Source organism: Podarcis liolepis (genome assembly GCF_965112155.1).
Source record: "Podarcis liolepis genome assembly, chromosome: 9".
NCBI lineage: Eukaryota > Metazoa > Chordata > Lepidosauria > Squamata > Lacertidae > Podarcis > Podarcis liolepis.
In genome coordinates this window covers 31,167,393-31,190,591 of record NC_139564.1, presented here as the reverse complement: position 1 = coordinate 31,190,591, position 23,199 = coordinate 31,167,393, and the positions used below count along the sequence as shown (strand labels likewise).

Genomic DNA, 23,199 nt, shown 5'->3' with positions numbered 1-23,199 from the left:
GAACATACCTCAGCATTTGTGTTGAATAAAGCAAGGGGTCTGAACAGTTACCACTGCATTTATTTTTTAAAGGTTCTTTGCAGGGTTATATCATTAGAAAAACAGTTAGAAAAATATAAAAATTATAAAACAATACACTTTACATATCAGCTGAAAGTAACATAAAATACAAAGTATTTACAGGCACAAATACTGTAACTGCAGAGATGTGCTTTGATGCCAGAGTTATAAGAACAGTAGAGAATAACACACAAACACACATACAGAGTTCAAACTCCCTTCATGGAAAGTAAGAAGCACCAGTGGTCACAGCAGTTTCTATAATCCATTATATAAAAATGCAAGTAATTTGGCCTTGATTGGTCATACTTTAAAAAGCTTTACAAGTGCTTAGCTAAGCAGAACACAGCAACTCTTATGGTCATATGCTTTAACCAGTGAGGAAGGTCCGAGTTCATTGAAGAAGCTCTGCTTCATGCCACCACAGTAGGTAATTTCATCACCACCAAGTTATTAGCCTTCATGTTCCAAGTTTGTCAGTGCGGACCAGCTGGATTGGTAAACATTACCAGAATGGAAGATAAACAATGCAACTTCTCTTTGATGTACTCTGGCAATTTTTCATTCTCTCCATACCTAGGAAACAGTAAAATATTTAGATGAATAGATTTAATAGCACATATATAAAATATACCCAGTACTGATTTCAGCAAGTTAACATTTTGGTCCAGTGCCAGTATACAGTTGCTCCTTTTAAAGCCATGCTTAAGAAGCTAGAAGGCTTTGTTAATTCCACATTCACTCCGTCAGTATATAAACCAGATATTCCAACCTGAGGGGCTGTTATTCTAGCAAAACCTATATCACCAGATCCAAAACTAATGGCTTAATGCAGTTCTTATTTAATATGCAAATTTCAAAGCAAATGAAGTTCATTGTCCTCATATTGCCTCCTGGAAGATGGTGACTTTTGACAGCCCAGAAGCGTAGCTCTGCAATGTTGCCCAGCAGTACTAGACCCCACTACATATTGAGCGTTGGGCTGAAGCTGTAAGTACAGCCATTCAATTTTACCTATTGCTTTTAACCCCATATTGCAGATTGAGCTGAAAAAGCAGTGCAGCTCTGGCTGGAGGGCTGTGCTGAGAAAAAGTAGCTGTTAACAGTAGATTACATAGAGTTACTGTAATACTGCAAGTCAGAAGTGAGGTTGAAGTGGACCCCCACCCACTCAACACCTCAGATTGCAAACAAAGGTCAATCTACTTAAATTGCCCCCTTGGACTTCCTCCCAGGCTGAATCAGAACAATCAGTGCAGGCAACAGCCTTGTGTTCAGTTGACAGGCATGTAGACTGGTTGAAAAAGTATTTTCAGTGCTGTACAAAGATTTAAAAAAAGGCTATAGGTACCCACTATAAGCCTGTGGGTAGAGTCTAAAAGACACAATATAAGAAGGGAAAACAGGTAGAGGGACAGGAAAATTAGCAGATAAACATTTGTATAGTTAGGATATTCTACTTTTACTACGTATAGTGCATCTAGTTTTCTCTTTTGTATATATCTTTGTTACTCCCACCAATTATTAACTTAGGCTAGAGTGAGAGTTACCAATACACAGTAGTACAACATTTACAGCAGCAGCAAATGCTATTATGTATGACATACAAGGAATGGTACTTCAAGGTCATACAACTTCTAAAGTTACAGTACCAATACAAAATGTTGGAAAAGTAACTGAAATAATCAGGAATGTGCTATCAGTATCAAAACTGACACTCACCTCACTGTGTCACCAGCTGGAGATGTATATGTGATGGAGGAAACGCCAGCTTGAGCTACCAACTGGGATCCATCATTAAACTGAACCCATACTGCTCCACTAGTCAGCTAATAGGGAAAAATATTGTAGAATTAGTTTGCACTGAAATACAACAATGAACTCTTTCCCAGTGCTTTATCTTTCTAGTCAAGAAGCTTTATTTAGCTTGGATTGACACAGCACAGCCATGCTAAGTTGCACCTGAAGGTTCACTTCCTTCAGAAGACTTGTTCTTCCAGAAGTAGAATTTGGATACAATCCACTGTGTTTTGTCATGCAAGATAGACAATCCCAATTTTGCCCATTTTGTGCAACCTAGTTAGTATTTTGTGTAACTTCAGCACATTCTTATGCAGGTTCTGACAATTTGTACAAGGAGAACGCATTCCAGTTTAAAGTGCAGAAAGTAACTAGGTACAAAACTTTGCATTCTTCCATTAACTACTTCCTGATCTGCAACAGATTTTGAGGCAAATAAGTAAAATAAATAAATAAAACTCAATAGGGAACAGAGCTGATTCCATGCATCATCAATTATACTATCAGTTCCTTTTCAGTAGAAGTATAACAACTGCTGCATTACAGCTCATCTTCCTTGGCTGTTGATTACCAAGCTCACCTGAGAAGCCCAGCCAACATTCTTTACAAAGACAGACTTTAACAGTTGAGCTGAATTTACAGCACACTCATTTGGGTGACTTAGGGTGCTCCTTGATTCAGTTGTTGCTGATGTAAATGCAGATCCTTCATAAGCCGATATCTGGAATATAATTATGAAAATAGCAGTTGTGAGCCATAAAGCCATGATATACTTCAGTGTTTAAATGGTCACCTCTCTTGAGTGTACCTTACCTGACTTGGGTTTCAGACCTACCTAGTTAAAATATGAAACAACCCAATACCATTGGCTCTACTCATCTTAAACTTTTTTTTTTTTACTTGACAGGTTAAATTTAGCCTTCCAGCATAGTGTTTCTTAGGGCTCAAATAAAAGCAAGAACTACACACTCATGTACTTACCGGGGGATTAATGTTAGGCACTTCACTTGAAGCATCAGAGCTGGTGGCGGTATCTCTCTTCATCAAGGCTATTTCCGCCAAAGAAGGGCTTGTATCTGGCAAAGTGGGAGGGAGCACTAAAGCCTTTGGAGACTCAGGATTTCCTGGTTTCCTGGTAATGGAAGAATTATGCTCACATGTTTAAACTTTCCAACTTCCACTAAGAATATCAAAAGGCACAAACTAAAAATTTCACGTGGAGAATGAGAAGCATGTGCAACTGAAAAGAAATAATAATACAAGAGGCTGCTTACCGCCCAACAATAATGGGGAAAAATGGAACACTTCCATTTCTTTCTTCAGCCAAAATTGCAGATTCCAGTGCAAGACAAATGCGATGTCCCTATATTGAAAAATAGAAAACTTGCATTAAAACATGCTAACACTTTCAAAAAGGGCAGGAATTCAATACTCGGGGACAGTGGGCAGAGGCAACGAAGAAAACATTAATGTATTGTGCTAAATTAAAAGGTACAGGGTTTTTTTTAAAACCTTCCTATTGCATGACATCGAGTATGATCAATGTTAAACAGTATAAAGTTCAATCCATAACATTTCCTTGATCTCCACACCCCTCAACTTCATAGGAACCTTTCGAAATCAGTCTGCTAATTTGCCATTTGGAATCACTTACCCATGTGCATCACACTCACTGAAACATTACAAATAATATTTACCTCATTTGCATGATCCACATATATTTGTATATCCTTTTCTAAACCAATTTTACTCTCCTCTTTTATAGTGTAGGCTTTTCCAGATTTTTCTATTACTCTAATTACGCCTGCTGTCTTGTGGATTTTTGCCCCTATAAAAAACAAAAACATATTACGTCGGGTACACATACATTGACAATATGATCACACTCTAGTAGACGTAAACTAGTAAACAGGAGATTGCACTTAACAACCACCTACAGTTCAAATACAATTATCACTGACTCGAGTGTGTTAACAAGAAGTGCTATCTGCTACAACTCTCAATATTTACATTTAATCGCCAATAAAACAAAGTATTAGAAGAACTAAACTAAATCTCTATTGGGTTTTAAAATGCCCTAACAGTTGGCAAATAATTTAATGCAGAAGGGATATGTAGAAAACAGCATACATACCATCATAAAAACAAATTTCCACATCTGCAGGAGGAGAGTTTTCCATCAACATACACTTGGCATATCTTGTATAGAAGGTGACTTTGGGAGTTTTGGATCTTACCAACTGCACAAATTTGGCAGCATACTGATACTTTTTCCAGTACTTCTCTAAAATGAATACGTAATAAACAGTGATTACAATTCAAATCACCTGTCTACTTACACGCACAACACATATGGAGGGATGGGAAGGTACAGACAAGGTACAAATGTTGCTCTTCAAAGTAATGTAATTATTATTATTTTTAATTACATTTTTGGAGGAGCAACATTTACACCTTATCTGTACCTATATTATTCATTTATATGATATACTCAAAGCCCATATGAGTATTGGCCAGGTGAGTATCATTTATAGCTTTAACAAGTGATGCTACTTTGTGATTTGGTCATATAATGCATTTTTGTCAAGCAACTTTCATGAGACCACTGAGGAAGACCATGGTAAAAAATGTTTGGGTTTTGTTACAGTTTGCTATTTTAACTGTTCAGTTTATTGACATCTGTGTGTGCTCTGTGATATTTCATGCGCCACATATATTTAGTCTGTCGATATTATGTTTGTTTATACTATTCATGTTTGGATATATTTTTGGGTACACAAATAGATACATATTGTTTTTTAAATTTGTACTAAACTTGACTGATTTATTTCTTTGTACAGTATATGTAGTACATTAGCTTGTATATATTATTTTGATCCCATTTTTTAATTACTCCTTTAGTTTCTTGGGATTTACTTCCTTTTTGTATCAATGAATAATTATACACATTTGTACTGCTGCAAGGGTGCAACAGGATGTTCTTTAATTTTTAATACAGTCATGCCTCGGGTTGAAGATGCTTCAGGTTGAGTGCTTTTGGGTTGCATTCTGCGGCAACCTGGAAGTAACGGAACGCATTACTTCCGGGTTTCGCCGCTCGTGCATGCGCAGGCGGTCAAAATGACGCCATGCGCGGAAGCGGCGAATCGCAACCCGCACAGACGCAGGTTGCGTTTACTTCAGGATGCGAACAGGGCTCCAGAACGGATCCTGTTCATATCCAGAGGTACCACTGTAGTCAAACATAAATATATCAGACTTCGGGCGCCACCGCCATGTCAAATAGCGGATGCCAGCCATGCAGTTAATAATCTGGGAGTAATTATCCTTGCAAGCCCACCCCCCACCCCAGGTCTAGGAGGAGGAGAGCTTTCACTCGCAGATTGTCCAATAACTGCCTCCGATGGAATGCGGGGGCAGGGACACAGAGTGCATAGCACCGCACGTATTGGAAACTCCCCAATGCGGTTGCCATAAGCGGAGGTACTTCTGTTTCTTTTAAGATGAATCTAAATACAGACTTAAGAAACAAACGTGTTCTAGATGAAGGAGAAAGATAACTTGCTAAACGAATCAGCCACTGAGTGCCAAGGTTTTGATCTGGAGAGGACTCTCGTCGTAAATGGAATGCTATGTAAGTGAAGGGGAGCCTTTGTTCTCTTTCTACATTATATTTACACTCTATTTGCTGTGCTATGATTCGGCAAGCCTTCACTGAATGGATTACAACTATATATGGAATGCAAGGAGGATTCAACAAGAACCTATAAGTTTCTTTACAGAGTACTTGAAAGAATAGACTGTGAAATACTGTGATGACTTGTGACACTGCCTACTAAAGAGGGCTCTAATTCTGATTTATTATTGTTTTGGCAAGACACCAGCTCGTTAGAAGGTTGGAAAGGATCAAAGACAACCAATGCTGGAACTAAGCCAGGAGTCATGGCCAGACGCTGGCTTGCTTTCGGTTTTGGAGAGGCAAAATAGAGAAGTGGTGGTGTACTAAGAAATGAATTCTTGAAGGAGGGGCAGTGTTGAAGAGAATTGATTGATTACAACATGAAGGAAAAGAAGGAGGAAAACAAATATTTCACACAGAAAAGTACAGGATATAAATTCCCTCTGCAAGTTAATGGATATGGATTTATTAAATATGAATGAAAGTCATCACACCAGTGGCTGCTAAAACAAAGGATTAAGTTCTGAATTGTGGTATTTGGACTAATTAAGAGAATTGGAGCAGGACCAAGGAATAACACCAACTCCTGATAGCTGAAACACAGCAAGTCATCCAAAAACACTGAATTCAGAACTGATTAATTGGCTTTTTAAAATTGTATTATGATTTGGTATTGTATTAATGTGGCCTCCATTGGATTGTTATTAATGAAAAATTAATTAAAATTATTTAAAAAGAAACAAACATAAATCTATCAACCACTGCAAGTTAGGGCAGTAAGTTTACATGGCACACAAAGTATAAGAATTTCAGTATTTTGAATATTTTATTTCAAATCACTACATGGAAGTTTAATGCATCTGTAATACCCATGATATTCTGATAGTGAAGGGAAACATAATTACTAGAACAGCATCCATATATAGGGTTGGATCCACACTGCAATAGAATCCTGATCCATTTGAGGAAGGGGGGATTCTTTGCTCACCTATCTTTCCTTCTGCAGCTCCTAGCACTACTTACCATATTATTTTGCAAGGTCCCCCAAACTCTGGAGCAGCTTTTCAGGGAACACAGGCAAAACAAAGAACTGCTGAAAATAGCTTTTCCCCTTTGCACTGGCCAAAGTGTTTGGATCCAACCTATAATTACTGGCGAATATCCAAAGAATTACAAAGGGAGCTTTCCTTGTTCATTTATTTGTTTGAACAACAAACCTCTGTCACATGCTGCTTTTGAATTTCTTCTCATTTTCAGAAATAGTTATCTACGTTGCATGAGAGGCTAATAAACATAAGCTCGCACACCCACCCACACCAGGTTGTTTGGCTCCTTGCCACTGTTTCTGAATGGACCCATAGAAATGCACCTTACCTGGCAAGTTGCCAAAACTATATATATTTGAGTCCTCAGGAGGTGGTGGGGGTCTATTATTCAGAGGGATGCCTTTTCCTTCATTTGGGTGGTAAACTGTGACCTAAATACACAGAAAAAACACAATCTCATAGCCAAAGAGTTATTTGTTTAATGCTTCTTTCTGGAAAATGAACAAGTTATTAATGCACTACAGGATATGGAAAATTTGAATCTGGCATGTGTCATGTCTAAAGTCTTCATTTCCTCAAAAAAAAAAAAAAAAAAACCAGTTTCCTATCCTCACTAAGCAAGATTATCTGCAGCTTTTACAGGTACAGATATTTTAGTTAGATCAGTGCTTCTAAAGACAGAATTAGTAAAAACAAATGCCTTTCACTCTTTCATGGAATTGTGCCAGCAATTCTACCAGAAAATGAGTAATCATAGCAAAAATTAAGTCAGTTATTTAAACTACACTGAACGCTTCAGATTTCACACATGCTTGACATATAGGCATTTAGCATAAAGGAGACCCCTGTGTTAATATGTACATACAAAGTTCTGAAAAGAAAATCTACTTGATTTCTAGAAGCAAAAAAATCAGTGAAACAAGCTTATATTCCAGTGTGATGAGGCATATTACACCTTAGTAATATTGGCATGAACACATCATTTCAATACTGCCAATGAATTTAGAAGAAATAAAAAATTAATACTCACTGCACTTCCATCACAAGATATCCTCAGAACTTCTTTTACAAACTCTTGCGAATTATATTCTTTTAGAAATTCCATATATACTTCTCCTGCATCTAGAATACTCACCTAGAATGTAAATTGAAAACAGAACACAACCTAAATAAAACACTTTCGCAGCAATCCAATGTAAATGCCCCCTCCTCTCCCCACCATTTACATCAAAATGAACTAAAATACTGCAGTGAAGTAAAGAACTTGTTTTTGTGCTCCTTGTTGAGTGCTTTAAGCCTGAGGGACTATTTGCAGTGTGACTGAAAAACTATTAGGCTGCTGAGGATTTGAGGCAGCCAATCAGGGTGTTCTAACCTCACTGGATTTACAAATACTAGGAGAGAGATGGGAGGGTCAAGGGGAAAACAATACCATGAAAACAAAAGCAAAAGAGGGAAACACAATAGAATGAGATATGATACATACTAGAAAGGAAACCTAGTACAGTAAAAAAATTGACTAGAAGTCTTTAAGTCCAATAACTGAACTGAAATCTGACAGTCTACATTTATGTTGATGACAAAAATACTGGAAGTAGGTAAGATATTATTTTATGACTGTGCTAAGAGATTTTTATTAAAAACCTGCATACTTTGCAACAGAATAAGGACCAACAGATTATATTACCCTTACTTCCCTTCTCATTATCTGGGACCAAACGTTCAAAGGCACCTGAGCAAAGCTTCTTCCAATCAGGCGTTGCTCAAGTAAAGGTGGGAACTGGAGAGGTCACTAAATCCCACATTGCACTAATTCACAAACTACAGCCTCACTGCAAATGCTGAAGTAGCAGTCATCAGCATTCTTGCCATGACAGTTGCTTCCTGACTGGATCACACCAAAGCCATCCTATGAACGACCCAGTCCTCTGCATTCAATTTAGCTGTACTGCTGTAAGAGCCAATTCCTGGCAAGCAAAGCAGAGCCAGCCGTTTCTCATCTGATCGCTAGAAAACCAGCTTCAATAAAATATCCCACAAGGGACTGGGGTCAGTTTTCCCATGGCCCTTTGTGGGGTATCTCATGGAAGCTTGGACTACTGCAATGCGCTCTACGTGGGGCTACCTTTGAAGGTGACCCGGAAACTACAACTAATCCAGAATGCAGAAGCTAGACTGGTCACTGGGAGCGGCTGCCGAGACCATATAACACCGGTCTTGAAAGACCTACATTGGCTCCCAGTACGTTTCCGAGCACAATTCAAAGTGTTGGTGCTGACCTTTAAAGCCCTAAACGGCCTCGGTCCAGTATATCTGAAGGAGCGTCTCCTCCCCCATCATTCTGCCCGGACACTGAGGTCCAGCTCCGAGGGCGTTCTGGCGGTTCCCTCACTGCGAGAGGCCAAGTTACAGGGAACCAGGCAGAGGGCCTTCTCGGTAGTGGCGCCCGCCCTGTGGAACGCCCTCCCATCAGATGTCAAAGCGATAAACAACTACCTGACATTCAGAAGACATCTGAAGGCAGCCCTGTTCAGGGAAGTTTTTAATATGTGACATTTTAGTGTATTTTTCATCTTTGTTGGAAGCCACCCAGAGTGGCTGGGGAAACCCAGCCAGATGGGCGGGGTACAAATAATAAATTACTATTATTATTATTATTATTATTATTATTATTATTATTATTATTATTATTATTTTTCTAACGACCAGATCAGAATTGGATGACAGCCTTGCAAGGCAGCAACTGGAATGGGCTCTGATCTAATGCAGAGGGGTGGTCTATTAATAGAGGTGTGCATCTTCGAAAATGAAGAAATGTTACAGTTCTGGTCACCTGATTATCAAGAGAAGATTAACCCCAGTCAAGTTAATTGGTTCGTACTGTGATAGTTGGTAGGTATTTAAAAATGTGGAAGAGCTCCATTTTTATAAAATTGTCACTGTAATTCATTATTTTGAAATATAGTACAATACATACCACTGCATTTTTTGTTTTTTGCCTAATTGGCTTTAGTCTATGAGCATTCAGAGGTGATACAACACTTTGCAGTGCAGGTTTCAGATGTCCATGTTGTCGCTCTTTGCCCCCATTTCTTCTGCTTTCAGACGCTAGAGGGAGGCCAAATGCAGGTGCTGGCGGAGCCTTCTCAGCAGTGTATTTCCTTGTGTCCAGTGGCCCTACAGCTGGTGCTATTGCTTGTGCAGATTCAGGGGGTCTTCTGCATTTTAAGCCATTCCATGCATTTTTCAGTGTTTCTTGAGGCACACCAAGATGGAATCGAAAATCTCCACTACTGTCATATAAAGGTTCCTGCATCTGAGCTGAAGCAGCAAAGGGATATTTTAATGATTTAGAAAATGCATTACAGGATTCTTCCTAGTTTTTACAGGAGAAAAATGTTATGTCTCTAACTATAAATGAGGCTAGGAAAGCATCATATCATTTTTGTCTACTCACAAATAGACAATGTTTACACCCTGGGAAAGTTACTGTTGTATGTATGAGAAGCTAAGTATTGTGGCACATAACCAACTTTTCTGAATTGTTTGTAACCGATGTTAACAGCAACAACTTCCTTTACTATTTACTAGAAAACTGGTTTAAGCTTGCTTAAATTTAACTCTATTGAAAGAGATTAAACATCATGTTATGGGTTCTTCCCATGCAAACAGATGGACTGGGAGTGGTTAAATAAAGCATTTGGGACGGTATCAAAAAGCAGCACCACGTCTGTCCTGGTAAAGTGCATGAAATATCATATGTACCTTCTGTCTAAGTACAGAAGCAATTAAAAGCAAAAATTAAGAAGAAAATTGCTTGAGGATTCAAATAATCCCAACTGTGTGTCCTATGGTGAAAATTCCCCAAGGCATCCCTGGTAATTCAAAACAAAAGAAAATGTCTGAGAAGATTTAAGTAATCCTTGGCTAAATTACAGCTACATTCAGTGCTCTTTCACTAAATGAAGTAATTTGATGCAGGAGAACAAAAGCTCCTCCTTCCCTTATGGCCCTGTTCTTCTTTCTACCCTCCCTTCTGCAGCAATGTTTATATAATAAGCAGTTGCTGTTTTCATCCCTGATCTCTCTACACAGATAATTTATTATCAGTTATTAGCGCTAGACAGATGTTCTCCACCTACACACAGGATCAAGATCGTGCCAGTTCACAGAGCCCAATACATGCAGATCTTCATAATTGTTATCGTTCCAGTTTGAGGGGTAAGAATTCTATACTGAGCCTAAACATAGGTATCCGTGTTCCCATCTTAACATAACTTTCAACGTGTGGCTATCCGGTAGACCCAGAAAATGCAGTGTCATGATCCATCCCTAAATGTGCAAATATAGATAATGTTTGCATTTTGCCTTCTTAGTAAGGACAGATAACTTTAGACAGCTTACCAAAATAAACTTTTGAACAGACTACTGGAATATGTGTTTCTTAAATAAATATTCCTTCACAACATAGTTAGGAGCTTATTCTGTTGTTAGTCAGTTAAGAGCTAAACTTAGTTGTAGCATTTGGAGGTGACAAGAAGGGAAAGGGCTCTTTGATAGCATAACCCAAACCATGATTTATGACTTGTTGGACACAATTAACCCTCTACACTAAGATATCTATCTTTCATAGAATTACTACACAGGTTACAGCTGAGGTCCATCTGCACAATTTTTCATCTATACACATAAAGGAGGAACATCTGAATTCAAACATATGCCAAACAGTGCACTTGTCTGGAAACTTGGATTGTATCTTTATGAAAACGTGATGGCAAACATGGGCTTGACATTACATAATATACAGTGGGGCTCAGGAAAAAGTGGTATGACTTGGGAGTTCTGCAGCATTATCCATCACCACAGCATGTTCCTTCAAGCGGTATTTATGTATGAAGAGGGACTGAGAAAAGTACGGGGGGAATCCAAGGCAACTCCCATAATTATTAAATGTAGACAGTGCTTAATGACCAAGCTGGGCTTAAAATACTCAAAGATTCCTTCAGAGAACATGCCCCAAATAAAACACACTACTCAGATACTGCTGGACCACAACTCCCAGCATCCTGATCATTGGCCATGCAGCCTGGGCCTGATGGGAGTTGGGAGTCCAACATCTGGAGGGCACCAGCCCTTCCACAAGCCATAACACATTTCATTATCTAAAGTTCATCTTCACATGGAATCACTTCTAAGTTAATCTCTCAGTTAAAAACATTATCCTTGGATGGACACACAGTGTACCTACATAAGCTCTACTGATAGGAATGGTATCTTTTGAGAATTCAATGTGTCCAACACACAGGCAATAAAACACTCTCATTAAATAAATCCATACCATTTAGTTGCATATTTCCAAGCCACTGCTGCATAGTTTCAGCTTGGGACTTCGGTTCTAATAAACCAACGCTGGGCTTCATTGGACAGAGATAATTTGAACTAAAGACAAAGAATTATTCATAAGTACACTTTATAAATATGGACACAAATAACTTATTGAGCATGAAAATAGATTAAGTTCTATTTGAGGAACATATCACTAAAGGTAAAGGGGCCCCTGACCGTTAGATCCAGTCGCGGATGACTCTGGGGTTGCAGCGCTCATCTCGCTTTAGTGGCTGATGGAGCTGGCATACAGCTTCTGGGTCATGTGGCCAGCATGACTAAGCCGCTTCTGGCAAACCAGAGCAGCGCACGGAAACGCCATTTACCTTCCCACCGGAGCGGTACCTATTTATCTACTTGCACTTTGACATGCTTTCAAACTGCTAGGTTGACAGAAGCAGGGACCAAGCAACGGGAGCTTACCCCATCGCAGGGATTCGAACCACCAACCTTTTGATTGGCAAGCCCTAGGCTCTGTGGTTTAGACCAAAGCGCCACCCGCGTCCCATATTGTATCACTACATGATATAAGTAACAGGTTTGTTTCCACTACATAGTCCTAATATTTTAAACTACTATAGGCAAACACTTTGTACTGAGAGAACTTGCAATTTTTCAGTATCAGTTTCTTATACTCAAATGACAATATGTAAAATTAGAGATTGTTTTTAATTTCTTAGTTTAAAGGAGTTTCATAGTATTAAGTTAATAGCTGAGAATCAATGGAGGCCAGTTCTAAGCTATAATGATCCACGGCTACACACAAAATGAGCCCCATTGTATTTTAGAACTTAGCTTGAACTTTTCCCAGTCCATTTGTCACTTACAAGATAGGAGCGATAAATAACTCATTGGCTTGATTACAGTAGACACTGAGTCCTTTGGATGCACAAGTAGCCTATCAGGAACAGGACTATATATGAAAGTACACTTTATTTTTTAAAGCCATGAGTCGAATCCCTCCCCCTTCTGCAGTCCACTTATCTGCACAGCTAAATGCATATTTCCTTTGGTCACATAGGCTCTGGTTCTGACTTTCTGTTGCCACCAGCACCATTGTGCCTTTTACATAGATGACTGGGAAATAATTACGTATGCAAGCATTAGATATCACTCCCGACCCCTCATGCACGGAGTATTTACAAGGAGATCAATGCTTGTTTTTGTTTTCAGTTCACCACAGTTTAGTGTTATGTACAAATCCAGAATTGTGTTCAATCTTAGTTATGGTGTACTAAAATGAAACAGGCTAAGTTTGTAAGCCAAAGTTTAAAGTTGGTTCATTTCCACGGTTAAAATTAATCAGTTTGTGACTAATTAATCAGAGATATGTCAGACTGCAGGCAAAAACTGAACGTTTCTTATGACCTCACAGATGTGCTAGAAGAAAGGAAAGGGTGCAGCTGATGAGACCAAGACTCATTCATGTAATATCACAGTTTGGTATTTCATCCAGACTAGGTCATTATATTACAGGGGAACCAATTTTACATGATGCACTCAAAAAACAGAGATATATGAGAACAATTCTTACTGAGCTTGATCTTTCACAGGTGGAGACAGATTTTTTTCCATTGAGCCAGAGCTGGTCGGAAACTTTTCTTTAAATACAGTAGGAATACCACCATGGCTATTTGCAGGTGAAAAATCCTTCCTGTTTCCTATTAGTCCTCTGGACTTTGAGAGGATTTCCAGGGAATGGCATCTCTCCACATTATTTAGTACTCCTTGACTCTGACTATGGGATGAGCCGGATCTTTCAGAGGAGTGTGCTCTCCTGAGGTAGCGCGAATGCGGTCTTTCTTCAATCAGCTGCATTGCTCTTCCCCTACCAGTATTTCCCATTTCTTTTACTGGGAGTCCCCAGTTGTTATGGGAACTACTTCCATAGCCAGATGAGACTTCACTGGCATTCTTATTTTTAGGAAGAATGGTCATTTTGTTGGGAAGTGGCTGACCCCCTAGAAGTCTTTTCTTCTCCTTTAAGCAGCCACTTGTACTGACACTGGGAGAGGCAGAAGCAGCAGTAGAAATGGTGGCATTTCCACTGTCCATTGAATCCTCTACAGTTCCTGAATCTTTGCTTCTTGCTGAGTTACACTTGGACATAAAAGGATGATCCAATACAGACGAAAGGCTTAAACGATCTGCTGGATTTTTGCGAAGCAACTGGTGAATAAGGTCTTGAGCCTCTTCTGACAAAAACACTGGCATTTCATAATCTGCCAGCACCACTTTGTTCAAGGTGTTCTTTACCGTATCAGTATCAAAAGGTGGTCTTCCGGCCAGAAGAGTAAAGAGCATGCAGCCCAAGGACCAGACATCAGACTCAAGCCCATGCGCACTTCTTGTGGCTATTTCTGGAGAAATGTAATTAGGAGTCCCACACATTGTGTAATGCTTTTCATGAGGCATTGTCAGTTGGGTTGCAAGTCCAAAGTCAGCAATCTTGATGTTCATATTGTTGGTGAGTAAAAGATTAGAGAGTGTAAGGTCCCGGTGTAATATTCCATGGGAATGAAGATATAACATCCCTGTAATAATCTGGTGCATGAAGTTCCGAACTATATGAAATAAAAAAAGGAAGAGGGGTGTTAAGAAACATTTTTGCTATTTTGTCTTTAAACATGCTTTTGTCTTTAAGCATGCTTATCACCTACTTCTTGTAACTAATAGATTCAAAGAAATTCATACTTAAGCAACTAATGAAACTTACAAATGAATCTACAGTGAGGGGGGAAAGTATCTGAGCCCCTGCTAAATTTGCCTGTTTGTCATCTGACAAAGAAAGGACCAGTCCATAATTTTAATGGTAGGTTTATTGTAGCTGTGAGAGACAGAATAATAACAGGAAAACCCCCAGAAACCCAGAAGACAAAAGTCAGAGATTGATGTGCATTATAATGAGTGAAATAAGTATTTGATCCCCTATCAACCAGCCAGATGTCAGGCTACCTGGTATCTTCACTGTATGTAACGAGCTAAGATTAGAAGCACAAAAGACACCTGTCAACAGAAGCAATCAATCCAGCAGATTCCAAAGTAGCCACCATGACCAAGACCAAAGAGCTATCCAAGGATGTCAGGGACAAGAATGTAGACCTGCACAAGACTGGACTGGGCTACAAGACTATGGCCAAGCAGCTTGGTGAGAAGGTGACAACAGTTGGTGCAATAATTCGCAAATGAAAGAAACACAAAATAACTGTCGGAACCTCCCTCGGTCTGGGGTCCATGCAAGATCTCATCTCGTGGAGTTGCAATGATCATGAGAACGGTGATGAAGCAGCCCAGAACTACACAGGGGGGACTTGTCAATGATCTCAGGGAAGCTGGGACCATAGTCACCATGAAAACAGTTGGTAACACACTACGCCATGAAGGACTGAGATCTTGTAGAGCCCGCAAGTTCCCTTTGCTCAAGATAGCACATGTACAGGCCCGTCTGCAGTTTGCCCATGGGACATCTGAATGACACAGAGGAGAACTGGGTGAAAGTGTTGTGGTCAGATGAGACCAAAATTGAGCTCTTTGGCATCAATTCAACTTGCCGTGTTTGGAGGAGGAATGCTGCCTACGACCCCAAGAACACCATCCCCACCATCAAACATGGAGGGGGACATATTATGCTTTGGGGGTGTTTTTCTGCTAAAGGGACAAGACACCTTCACCCCATCGAAGGGATGATGGACGGGACCATGTACTGTCAAATCTTGGGTGAGCACCTCCTTCCCTCAGCCAGAGCATTGAAAATGGGTCGCGGATGGGTATTCCAGCATGACAATGACCCAAAACACACGGCAAACCATTTGAGAAGTGCTCAAACACACCCCTAATTTTAGTATAATAAAATTGCATTTGCCAGTCTCTGCCCAAGGAGATGCCACACACAAACATATATATATCACCCGAGCCTCTGAGGGCAGAGGAACTACCAAGAGTGCCCCCTCTGCTGATCTCAGCACCCAAAAGGGTATGTAAGAAGCATATCACACTCCTTTAAAATTGATAAATAACTGCACAACAAACTCTACAAGATTGGGTGACTTTCAAAAGCAAGGTCTTACAGACCACTATGTCTAAAGAAAAATAATCTCACTGGCTATGTCCAAGCCCTGGGTGGATTCCAACCTATTTACTTGATGGAAAGGCTGCTTCAAGGTGCAACAATAAGCAATATTTCAGCCTTACCTTCTTCTTCAGAGAAACGGGTCTTTCTGTTCTTTAAATATCTGCTCATTTCTCCATTGTGACACATCTCCAGTATCAGGTACACGTAGTTGCTATCTTCAAAGTAGTTATACAACTAGAAAAATGAAAACTAGTTTTAATATACATCAAAGTTTAGTTACCAGCATGTCAAGTTCTTAGTGTAAATTCTTACCTCAAGTATAGAGGGATGTTTTAGTTGACAATGTATCTTCACTTCATTTTGAACTCTTTGCACCATTCCAGCTTTGTGCATAGCCTTTTTGTCAATCTGAAAAGATTTTCTTTTTAAAATTAAGCTCATACACACACAAAAGTAATGATTTTTTAAAAAAAATAATAATTCAGGAATAGATTTAAGCTAAATGAGGGTTGGAAAGAGTTTTATTGTTACATTTTATACTAATACCATTATTCCAGGTATGTCCAGCTTGCTTTAGTCTCATGTTAAGATAACAATTCTTCAGAAATCTGCTTGACACCAGCCTAGAAAGTAAGCCCAGCTAAATAAAATGGGACTTATTTCCAAATAAACATAGGAATGGGGTTTAAATGTTGTATTATATCCCTACAGATATATATTGAACTTTCTCAACAAATACTGACTAACGGCCAAACTACTACACAGTATTTTAAAAGCATGGTTTACTCTTCAGTTTTGTTTTGTTTTTAATCAGAGGTGAATAACCTGCAACACTTCAGATATTGAACTGTAATTCCCATCATTCCTGACTGTTGGCCATGCTGACTGGGACTGATGGGAGTTGGAGTCCATAACATCTGGAGGGTCACAAATTCAGAATCAGGATTGGGACCATAGTGCAGGTGGATATGTAAAAAGCAAACAAAATTCTTAGCACTTGTGCTGTGATCTTAATTAAAAATGCTGTTCTCTTGCTGCCGTTGATACCATTTTTAAAAAATCTCCCCTTATACTATGGTCACAATCCTAATTTCCCCCTCTGCTGCTATTTAATATTTTCACAAAAACAAAACATAAGACTCAACACATAGTGTGCAAAAGACACCTCTAATTTTACATTATCATGTGCCTTGACCCTGAAAGCTATTCTATACTAAAAACAATCATCTGTGCTGAGGAGTTTGACAGATGAAGCACTTCAGATGTTAAGTGCTTAAAAGACTGGACTGGTTTATGTGTTTGCACAGTCAAGTACAGGCCAAGCGCTATATGGAGAAAACCTTTGCAGCCTGGGATTCAAATTGAGAGGTGAACAACAGAAATCAGGAACTAACAAGTTGTGGGAACATAAGGAATAAGTTAGAAAGTAAAATATTGCATTTATTAGCTTACCCAGCAGCTTGGTATCCTATATTCTGGCTAAATTCAGTTACTTTGGTATCTGATCCAATGCCAACTTACCATTTTGATGGCAACTTCTAGGCCTGTTTTCAGGGATACTGCTCTGTAGACTCCTGCAAAGGAGCCCTTCCCCAGAAGGTTCCCCACTTTGAAATCCTGAAAAAGAAAAAGCAATGGTCACTGCTCTTACTGCCTCCGCACCTTCCATCTGCACAGGTATGTATCAGCTACTGAGATAGTGTGGGGTGTCAAACATCTAATTGTTTTAATATGCTACCTGTAAAAAATTCCCTCTGAAATGTTTGCAGAGGAGATGTGATGAAATTTCCCCTTGCCTTGTAATTTAAATAGCTGATATAAAGAGTCACCTTGATTCAAATTAATCCCTGTTCTGAAACAAAAAAGACTTTAAGGAGAAAACTGTGAGGCTAGCTTGAAATGTGGGAGGAAAGTACTGCTTCCACTTCCCAATGCAGTGGGGATTAGTATGAAAATGCATCTAAAAGGAAAGAAGTTAAGGCTGCTTCTCCCTCCCACCTCCAAAGTTGTTTGTAAATGCATCCTGTTCATACCTTTCACATACCAACTCTCCCCTCATCTACCCTTATCCATGTTTTGCTCCCATCACTCTGCAGTTCCATATTTTACAGACTACTAGAAAGCCTGCTCCGAAATCCCTCTGGACTAGGGTCATGAATGTAGTATAAGAGGTAGGGCAAAAGGAAGCAAATACAGAGATGTGTCCACACCATACAAGTTCAGTCTTGCAGTTTCTGACTTTTACACGATACAAAAAACACAGGCTCTTCCACGTGTTTCACCTTTGCCCAGCTGAAACCTGGTGCCCTTGGGCAATCTTCGTACTTCTCCCCCTCCCCTCAAAAACCATCCTGTCCCCTTTCAGGATGCAGGTGGGGAAAGCACTTCAGTGCCCTGAGAGCGAGTTAAAGGGCGCCCTGGCCGCGCTCTCGCCCCGACGGCGCATGCTCAGGCAGAGGCGCTCCTCAGCAGAGACCGGCCGGCGGCAGGAGGCGGCTTTACCTGAATGGAGCTCTCCCAAGGCGAGCACTGGGACATGCCGGCGGCGGAGGCTGCGCCGGCGCTGGGCACCGGAGAGAGCAGGAGACTGAGCAGCCACTGCGGCATCGCGCTGACAGGAACTCGCAGCCACTGAGGAGCTCGCGGCGCCGGGGCTCGCGGGCGGCTCTCGCCTTGCCGCGCTTTCTCCCGCTCCCGGGGGAGACGCGGCTTCCATCCCCCGTTGCCAAGGAAACGGCCCGGGGGAGAGACGCCAGAGCGGAGGCGCCCCCCCCCCCGCCCGCGCATCCCGCGCGCCGCCTTGCTGTTGCCGCCGCCGAAAACGGCAATCCTTAGCCCCCCGCCGCCCACTCTTCGCGCGAGAGAGAATAAGGTCCCCGAGCGGTCCGGGGCTCGCTTCCGAGTACGCAGGGACAGGGATGCACTGTTAAACTGTTTGCAAACTCCTTGGCAAAAGAAAGGTGTCCTGCAGAGGCTTCGCCCCACTTTTAAGAAATACCAGCGAGCTGGGTTTCTCCTTTCTTCAACGCAAGGCTCTTGGGGTTAGAAACTTTGCCCTCGTGACAAAAACCGATTTTGCGTTTTAAGAGCGATGGATGTTTTCTATAGGGCTGGCCTTCCGTACCTATGTAGCCTTGCGGGTAGTGGAAGTCCAAGAGTTGGTGTCAAAAAACTAACGTCTTAATGTTCAAAGGATTTAGATATCTGCATATGTCACAAAAATTGTGGCATTTTCAAAACTGCCTGGGGAGTTTAGAAGTTGGCATCTACCTCCCCAATACCTTTCTAGGGGCAATGATTATATCATGAGGTACATGAATTAAAGCAAATTGTTATATTGCCAGCCTTTAGGGGACCAGCAGAATATTTGGAATTTTGAGTGTTTGGTGGGCACCACCCCTTCCAACTGATTTGCCTTTTCCACTCCATCAACATAAAAAGAAAAGTGTGCACCCACATACATTTATTTTCCAAGGGCTCTAGATCAATGTTGGTTCCAGTAGAATCAAAATAGATCCTCTTTCGTTTGCATGATTTAGCAACCCCCAGACTACCGTGATGAGGATGACTGGTAATATATTTTACCGTAATTAGTTTGCACATCACCTTATGAAGTTACCTAATGATTTGGAAATGATGGGTGGTTTGGAGTTGAAGTAGGAGTGGGGAAACAGAGAGCATGTGCTGGGACTTCTGGAGGTTGTATTCCCCCTCTCCCCTCATAACTGATGAATATCAAAAAATATCATATTGGCCTGAATATAAGACCCACCCACAAATAAGCCGCACCTTTAAAATTCAAGGCTCTACCGCCCTGGCGGCTCGGGGGAGGCTTGGGAGCAGTGGGCAGGATGCGCACCGTTGCCCTGCACTCCCGGGCTGCTTCCAGGTGGGGGGGGGGAGCTGCGCCGTTTTGCCGGTGGCGTAAGGTTACGAATATAAGCCACACTTTAACTTTTCACTGTCAGAATTTGGAAAAAAGTGTGGCTTATACTCAGGCCAAAATGGTACATAAATATTTATTCCTGAAGTAAAACAGGTCAACTTTTCTCAACACTTATTTCCTGTCATCATCATCAGAATAAACAAACTCTACAGGCAAGTTTACAGTTGCTTTTCTTGTAGTCCGCCTGTGAGAGTCTCAAATGCTCCCTATTCTCTTCCAAAAAAATTGATCACTAAAACTCAAAGTGACAGCAAACACAAGCATATATTCTTGTGTTCTAAACCTCTTCCCTAACTCAATGAAGTGTTTTTAGTACTCTGATCCTTCAACATAGGAACATAAGAAGAGCCTGCTGGATTGGCCAATGGCCCATCTAGTCCAACATTCTGTTCTCACAGTGGTCAACCAAACACCTGTGGGTCGCCAATATGCAGAACCCAAGCACAAGAGGACACTCCCCTCCTGAGGTTTCCAGCAACTAGTATTCATAAGCATACAGCCTCCAACTGTAGAAGTCAACCATTAATAATCATTAATAGCATGATTATTAATGTGTCCAACTGTGCAGTACAAAAAAGGAAAATCCAATATCTGTTTTGTTAGGCTAATTCTTGCCTGAAATATTAAGCATATTTTAAATGTGTATCAAAAATAAAAGTATAACCTACTGTTGAAAGAATCATTTCAGTATAAATCATAATACTTGCCAGGCCATAGTTTACCATTACACATTTCAGAGAACACTTTAAAGATTAATTCATGTTAACTGCTTACAGCTTGATCCTTCTATGCTCACTTGAAAGTAAGCCCTATTGAGTTCAGTAGGTGTGTACAGGGTTGCAAGCATGCAGGCTTATCCTACACATTTTTAAAATCCCTCTGAATTTAGTGTTGCAGCTGTAATCTCTTGAAGGCCAAGGTGGATACTTTTTTCACATGATTAAGGGGGGAAATCTATCACACACTTCCTCAAAAGCATACTTATGGGAGTACCCTAATTATGCCTGGCTAATAAAGGAAATTTGGGGGAAGATGCTACAAACCCAATTTGGCAACCAGCCAGACTTTGAATGTAAACAAAGCCTTCCTGAGAAAAATGATATAACAGATGCAAATTTTCAACACTTGTAGCACTTGTACACCTTTTATTTGAGCTCTGTGAGCTAAAACATAACACTGCAGAATTTGGTAATGTTTCAAATTATTCATGCTGGTTTGTCAAAGCACATTGGTTCACTTATTTATCATAGTAAAAAAATTACTAGATACAAATGAGAATTTCTCAGGGGTAGATGCAATCTCCTTCTAGAATTACAGGCTGCACAGATGATCATTACAAAGGCTACAATTAAAACCACATAACCATTTGCTTGGTCACCTGTGACTAAGAAATATCATCTTTAGGCAACTCTGTGTTCAGAGGGAACACTATACAAGGAAGGAGCATGGTGACACGTATATAGTACTAAGAATCATGTTGTGAGAGTGCTAACATGTACCCAAATCCATCCTTTATAAACCTTGTTAACTAGCCCAAAATAGCTACCACACCTTAGTTCTACAGAATCTATACAAACACGGATTAGAAGCCTCACATCAACCACAGACACACATCCTCGGTTAATGACAAACGTTCGAGTTGTGTAGAGTTCAGCCCTATGAACAACTTGTTCTTTTTAAGTCATACACTAAAGGACATTAAATTTAAAGATGTTAAAGTGCAGAGCTGCCTGTCTATTCCGGCAGGGCTTCTGCACCTTGAAAAACTGAAATTGGTACAAATTCTACAGATGGTGACTTCCCATTTTTAACGCCACCATGATTATTGTGATCCGCTTTGAGCTCAGCATTTTTCGCTGGAAAAGCGGAAGACAAATATCAAAACAAATCACAGGCATTGTAAAAAAAAAAAGCATAGGTTGGTTTTCTGCCTGCCACGCAGCTCTTAATGACACTAAAGCAGAGGTAGCATAGAAGCAGGGGACGTGCAACCTGGTGCCATCCAAGGAAAAAGGAGGAAAGAGAAGCGACCTCATCCTGAACCAGCGAAGTGGGAGGGATCGAGTGTTTTAAGTCGCTGGTAAGGCGAAACCCCGCCCAGCATCACGCCGCGCCAGTCAGCAAGCTGGACGGGAACACCTGTAACAACACCAAGCCCTGCTTCCCCCTCCACTGAGATATGGTTGGGCCCAGACTCCCCCTCCCCCGAGAATGGCTCGGTCCCACCCACCCCGTAATGGCCGTTTCCGCACCTCAATCTTGTCGCCGATGCAGGTCGCCATGGCGGCGGCGGCGCTCGCTCTTCCCCGCGTCTCTCTCTTCCTTTCCTATAAGCTACCACATGGCCGGGTAATGCGCGTCTCTTTCGCCACCGTTGCCGCTCCGCAGGCCTCTCCCTCCCCGCTACGGGGGTCGGGGAGAAACCCCTTCCTTGAGGGGCTCCATTTTGAAAATCCCGCCCGTTACCAAAGCCGCCTTTGCGTCACTTGCGCATGACGCCATCGCGCCGTCCCCTCCGCCTATCCTCGGGCTCCTTGAGAGCGGGGCGGGGCGCCGTAAGGCTGTTTGCGGCCTCGGAGAAAAGTAGCGCAGGAGGGCGCGTGCGCGGTACAAGTCAGTGTTCTCCGCTAGGCTTGCTGAGGAAACCCGCCCTCTAGTGGCAAGGATGCGGAACGTCCATGTTTTCATTTGCTTTTCTTTGTTTGTGGAGAACGTAAGCAGAGCTCCGCTGGGTCGAAGTCATCCCGGCAGTCTTAGCCGACCAGACGCTGCTAAGGAAACCCAGGAGCAGGGCGTAAATGTCATAGCCCTCCTCCGGTCTCTTCCCACCGCATTGTTCCTTAAATGTACACTACGCAGCTCACCTCTCGCTATGCTGCCTCTTCATGCTAGCCTCCCTTACGGGGTTGCTGTGAAGATAGAAGAGAAAGAACCACGTGCCCTGCCTCGAGCTTCTTGGAGTAAAGGCAGGACGGAAATAATTCCACACATTCTGTGTCGTGAATTCCATAAGTTGACCATGTGTTGTGCAAAGTACTTCTTTTGTGTTTCCTGAATCTTTTTTTTAAAAAAACGTTTTTAATTCAACTTTTAACAACAATAAAAACAGTACAGAACTCAACAATGCGCTACCAAGCTGTTCTACAAATTCATGTCAGTATCCGTACATAGTTCATTGCCTCAGTTACGGTGTATTGTTTCTTGCCACCCC

General features: G+C 41.1%; 2 protein-coding genes across 3 annotated transcripts in view; one reads left to right on the top strand and one right to left on the bottom strand.

Annotated features, from left to right (window-relative positions):
• Positions 1 to 40: 40 nt before the first annotated feature.
• On the bottom strand, positions 41 to 22,480 carry PLK4 (polo like kinase 4). Of its 2 annotated transcripts, none has more exons than XM_083519942.1 (16): positions 22,241 to 22,480; positions 17,564 to 17,659; positions 16,355 to 16,450; positions 16,162 to 16,276; positions 13,505 to 14,534; positions 11,924 to 12,024; positions 9,563 to 9,906; positions 7,616 to 7,720; positions 6,914 to 7,016; positions 3,995 to 4,144; positions 3,558 to 3,688; positions 3,135 to 3,223; positions 2,842 to 2,992; positions 2,441 to 2,581; positions 1,783 to 1,889; positions 41 to 636 (listed from the first exon to the last, which is right to left on the bottom strand). In XM_083519942.1, exons 1-16 carry the CDS (start codon positions 22,268 to 22,270, stop codon positions 537 to 539), a joined length of 2,889 nt encoding a protein of 962 aa, XP_083376068.1. In that variant the 5' UTR covers positions 22,271 to 22,480; the 3' UTR covers positions 41 to 536. The 2 variants fall into 2 exon arrangements, with proteins under 2 accessions (XP_083376068.1, XP_083376067.1); XM_083519941.1 differs by lacking the exon at positions 22,241 to 22,480 and adding an exon at positions 18,545 to 18,844.
• Positions 22,481 to 22,572: 92 nt separating this feature from the next.
• Positions 22,573 to 23,199, top strand: part of LOC310714576 (cilia- and flagella-associated protein 337-like) — a 35,371-nt gene continuing 34,744 nt past the window's right edge. The window contains exon 1 of the mRNA XM_083519972.1: positions 22,573 to 22,982. The gene's annotated coding sequence lies outside the window, so the exon portion shown is untranslated. The remainder of the gene's footprint in view (positions 22,983 to 23,199) is intronic.

What these genes read in the sequence shown, in the direction of transcription:
- PLK4 (XM_083519941.1), bottom strand. Translation starts at nt 18,829, where the DNA reads ATGCGCGGGCGGGGGGGGGGGCGCCTCCGCTCTGGCGTCTCTCCCCCG. An exon ending in AAAAAACAAAAAATGCAGTG is followed by an intron (nt 7,721 to 9,562) that starts GTATGTATTGTA and finishes TTTACATTCTAG; the next exon opens with GTGAGTATTCTAGATGCAGG. An exon ending in GGAAATTTGTTTTTATGATG is followed by an intron (nt 3,689 to 3,994) that starts GTATGTATGCTG and finishes TGTTTTTTATAG; the next exon opens with GGGCAAAAATCCACAAGACA.